At 43.6% G+C, this 2,529-nt stretch overlaps 1 protein-coding gene across 1 annotated transcript; it reads right to left on the reverse strand.

Annotated features, from left to right (window-relative positions):
• Window positions 1-560: 560 nt before the first annotated feature.
• LOC102248945 (coiled-coil domain-containing protein 43) lies at window positions 561-1,494 on the reverse strand. The gene has a single exon (XM_005870965.2). The coding sequence runs from the start codon at window positions 1,445-1,447 to the stop codon at window positions 773-775; it is 675 nt and encodes a 224-aa protein (XP_005871027.1). The 5' UTR covers window positions 1,448-1,494; the 3' UTR covers window positions 561-772.
• Between the last annotated feature and the right edge of the window lie 1,035 nt (window positions 1,495-2,529).

Below are 2,529 nucleotides of genomic sequence, written 5' to 3' on the forward strand. Positions count from 1 at the left end.
AAAACAAAGACTTATATTTTTGATATTTATTTTATATGGGAGGATGGGGATTTAATGGGGGGGATGAGGACACATTAGTAATACCTTAACTAATAAAAAAATAGGTGAAAAAAAATTAAAGCATTTTAAACTTTTATTTTTATTTTAATATATTTTTATTGATTTTGAGAGAGAGAGGAAGGGAGAAGGAGAGAGAGAGAAACATTGATATGAGAGAGAAACATCAATCAGTTGCCTCCCATACTGGGGATCGAACTCACAACCCGGGCACGTGACATGACTAGGAAACGAACTGGTGACCTTTCAATGCACAGGATGACGCTCAACCAACTGAGCCACACCAGCCAGTTCATACTCCTTTTACAATATGAACTTTGACCAGTGACATCTCAGGGAAGTAGTGGTCATGTTTCTGCTCCTTCAGGATAAAAACTGTAACTGTCAACTTTCTGAATATTCCTGCTGGTTTATCCAAGGTGAGGGAAGACTGTTGAAAGTGGCCAAAAGGAGCACAGGACTTCGGTATTAAAATAGAAAGGTTCCCCCCACTCCAGATCTTTGGTACTGATAACTACAACAATCTGAATACAGAAACATGGAACATTTTGTAATTAGAAGTGTTTGTGATTTTCCTTTTGACCATGTAAACAAAAGGGGAAATGCCTTGAGAAACCACTCCGCAATGTTCTCTCATTTCTCTTAAATTACTCATGTGCACAACCAGTTCTCCCTTTGATCAGTTCACGAGGAGAAAGAAGAGAGTTGACCAAGGTTATCGCTTTCGTTCCCCTTTTTGTGTCCTTTTCTTTTCCTTTTCCTTGCGCTCCTGCTTGGCTAATTTGTCCTTTTCCCTCTGCAGCTTGTCCTGTTCCTTCTTCCTTTGGGACTCATCTCGAAGCGAGTCTCGCTCCAGTTTTCGGGCATTGAGGACATCTTCCACATTGGTATTTCGGAACAGAAATTTGTCAGAACCAATGTTCATTGTGGTGGCACCTGAATCATCCTTCTCATCTGCTTCGTCTTCTTCATCTGTCACATCAGCATACTGGGCCAGGAGGGCAGCTTTTCTCCGCTTCTCCTCTTCTGACACCATCCTGGGCTTCACCACAATCTGTGCCTGTTTCTCAATTAGGGTAGCAATGGCCTGTACCTCGTCTTCTTTTTTCACTTTGGTGACAACATTCTGAGTTTCTGACCATCGTTCCACAATCTCCTTGCATATGGTAAGAAGGGAATCTTCTTCCAAGAAAGCAGAGAGAATGCCCTGCAGAGCGTCCAGCTTCTCTTCCTCCTCCTCCTCCTGCAGGACACCCAGGATGTAGGCGCCGTAAACAGCTCGGTCCACTCCCAGCGCCTCCAACCGTCCATCCAGCCAGGATCCGAAACAGCTGCCCTCCCCACTGCCTTCGCCGGAGGCAGGTGCGTCCACTTCACTGGGCGCCGCCATCTTGGGGTCAGGGTCCTGCCAACCCCTAGGGCGCCTACCGCAGTGCCTGACGGGCAGCGCCGCGCCGCGGGAGCACTGCGCATGCTCACAAAAGGAATGACACAGAGGCAGTGTTTAGTTGATCAGCATAGCGAGGTTCTCTAGCCAGGTTCTAGCCAGGATCTCCAGCCAGGTTCTGTGTCTATGTGATTTCTTTTTGAAGAAAAAAAATAAGCTACTTTTATGGTTTTGCATCTTCTATAAAAACTCTAATCCATCAGTGTCAGTCAACTATTTAATGCTCTTTAAAAAAAGTTATTTAAACTCAATTGTGAAGCAAATTATAAGGGAACCACAAAAGGACAGTTTATAATTTTCAAATTACAAATAATGAAACTAGAGAAAATCACCCTGTAAAAAGGTGCCTAGGTGGCCAGAAAAAACCCCCCACAATCCACCTGGTAAGTAAAACAGCAAAATTCCATCTCATGCTTTTTTGACAAGAAAATTTTACTTTTTACCAATACATCGTTAACACTAATGTAAGAAGCTACTTTTATCATACAAAGGTAAATATTTTATTTTACTATATTAACAAGGTTCTTAGTAAGGTTCTACATTATTAAAAACAATTGAAAATCAAGTAAAAGTTAAAAAATTATGTTAAAACTAGAGGCCTGGTGCACGAATTTATGCATGGGTGGGGTTGGTTGGCCTGGCTGGAGAATGGGACCTATTGGGGCCGATCGGGAGGAGGGACCGCTGGGGGTTCGGAGGGAGGAACAGCAGGAGATTGGCCAGCCATGGAGGTTGGCTGTGGGAGCGCACTGACCACCAGGGGGCAACTCCTGCATTGAGTGTCTTCCTCCTGGTGGTTAGTGTGCGTCATAGCAACCGGTCGTCTGATTTATGGTTGACCAGTTGTAATGGTCACTTAGGCTTTTATATATATAGATATGTATGTTTTAGAAATAAAATTACAGTGGGGCCTTGACTTACGAGCTTAATTTGTTCCGTGACGGAGCTCGTAAATCAAATTACTCGTATGTCAAATCAAAAAGTGAACGAGTGAGACACGTGATGCTGGGCTGATGTTGTGGCGT

Source organism: Myotis brandtii, unplaced genomic scaffold (assembly GCF_000412655.1).
Source record: "Myotis brandtii unplaced genomic scaffold, ASM41265v1 scaffold326, whole genome shotgun sequence".
NCBI classification, from domain to species: Eukaryota; Metazoa; Chordata; class Mammalia; order Chiroptera; family Vespertilionidae; genus Myotis; species Myotis brandtii.

What these genes read in the sequence shown, in the direction of transcription:
- LOC102248945 (XM_005870965.2), bottom strand. Translation starts at nt 1,447, where the DNA reads ATGGCGGCGCCCAGTGAAGTGGACGCACCTGCCTCCGGCGAAGGCAGT.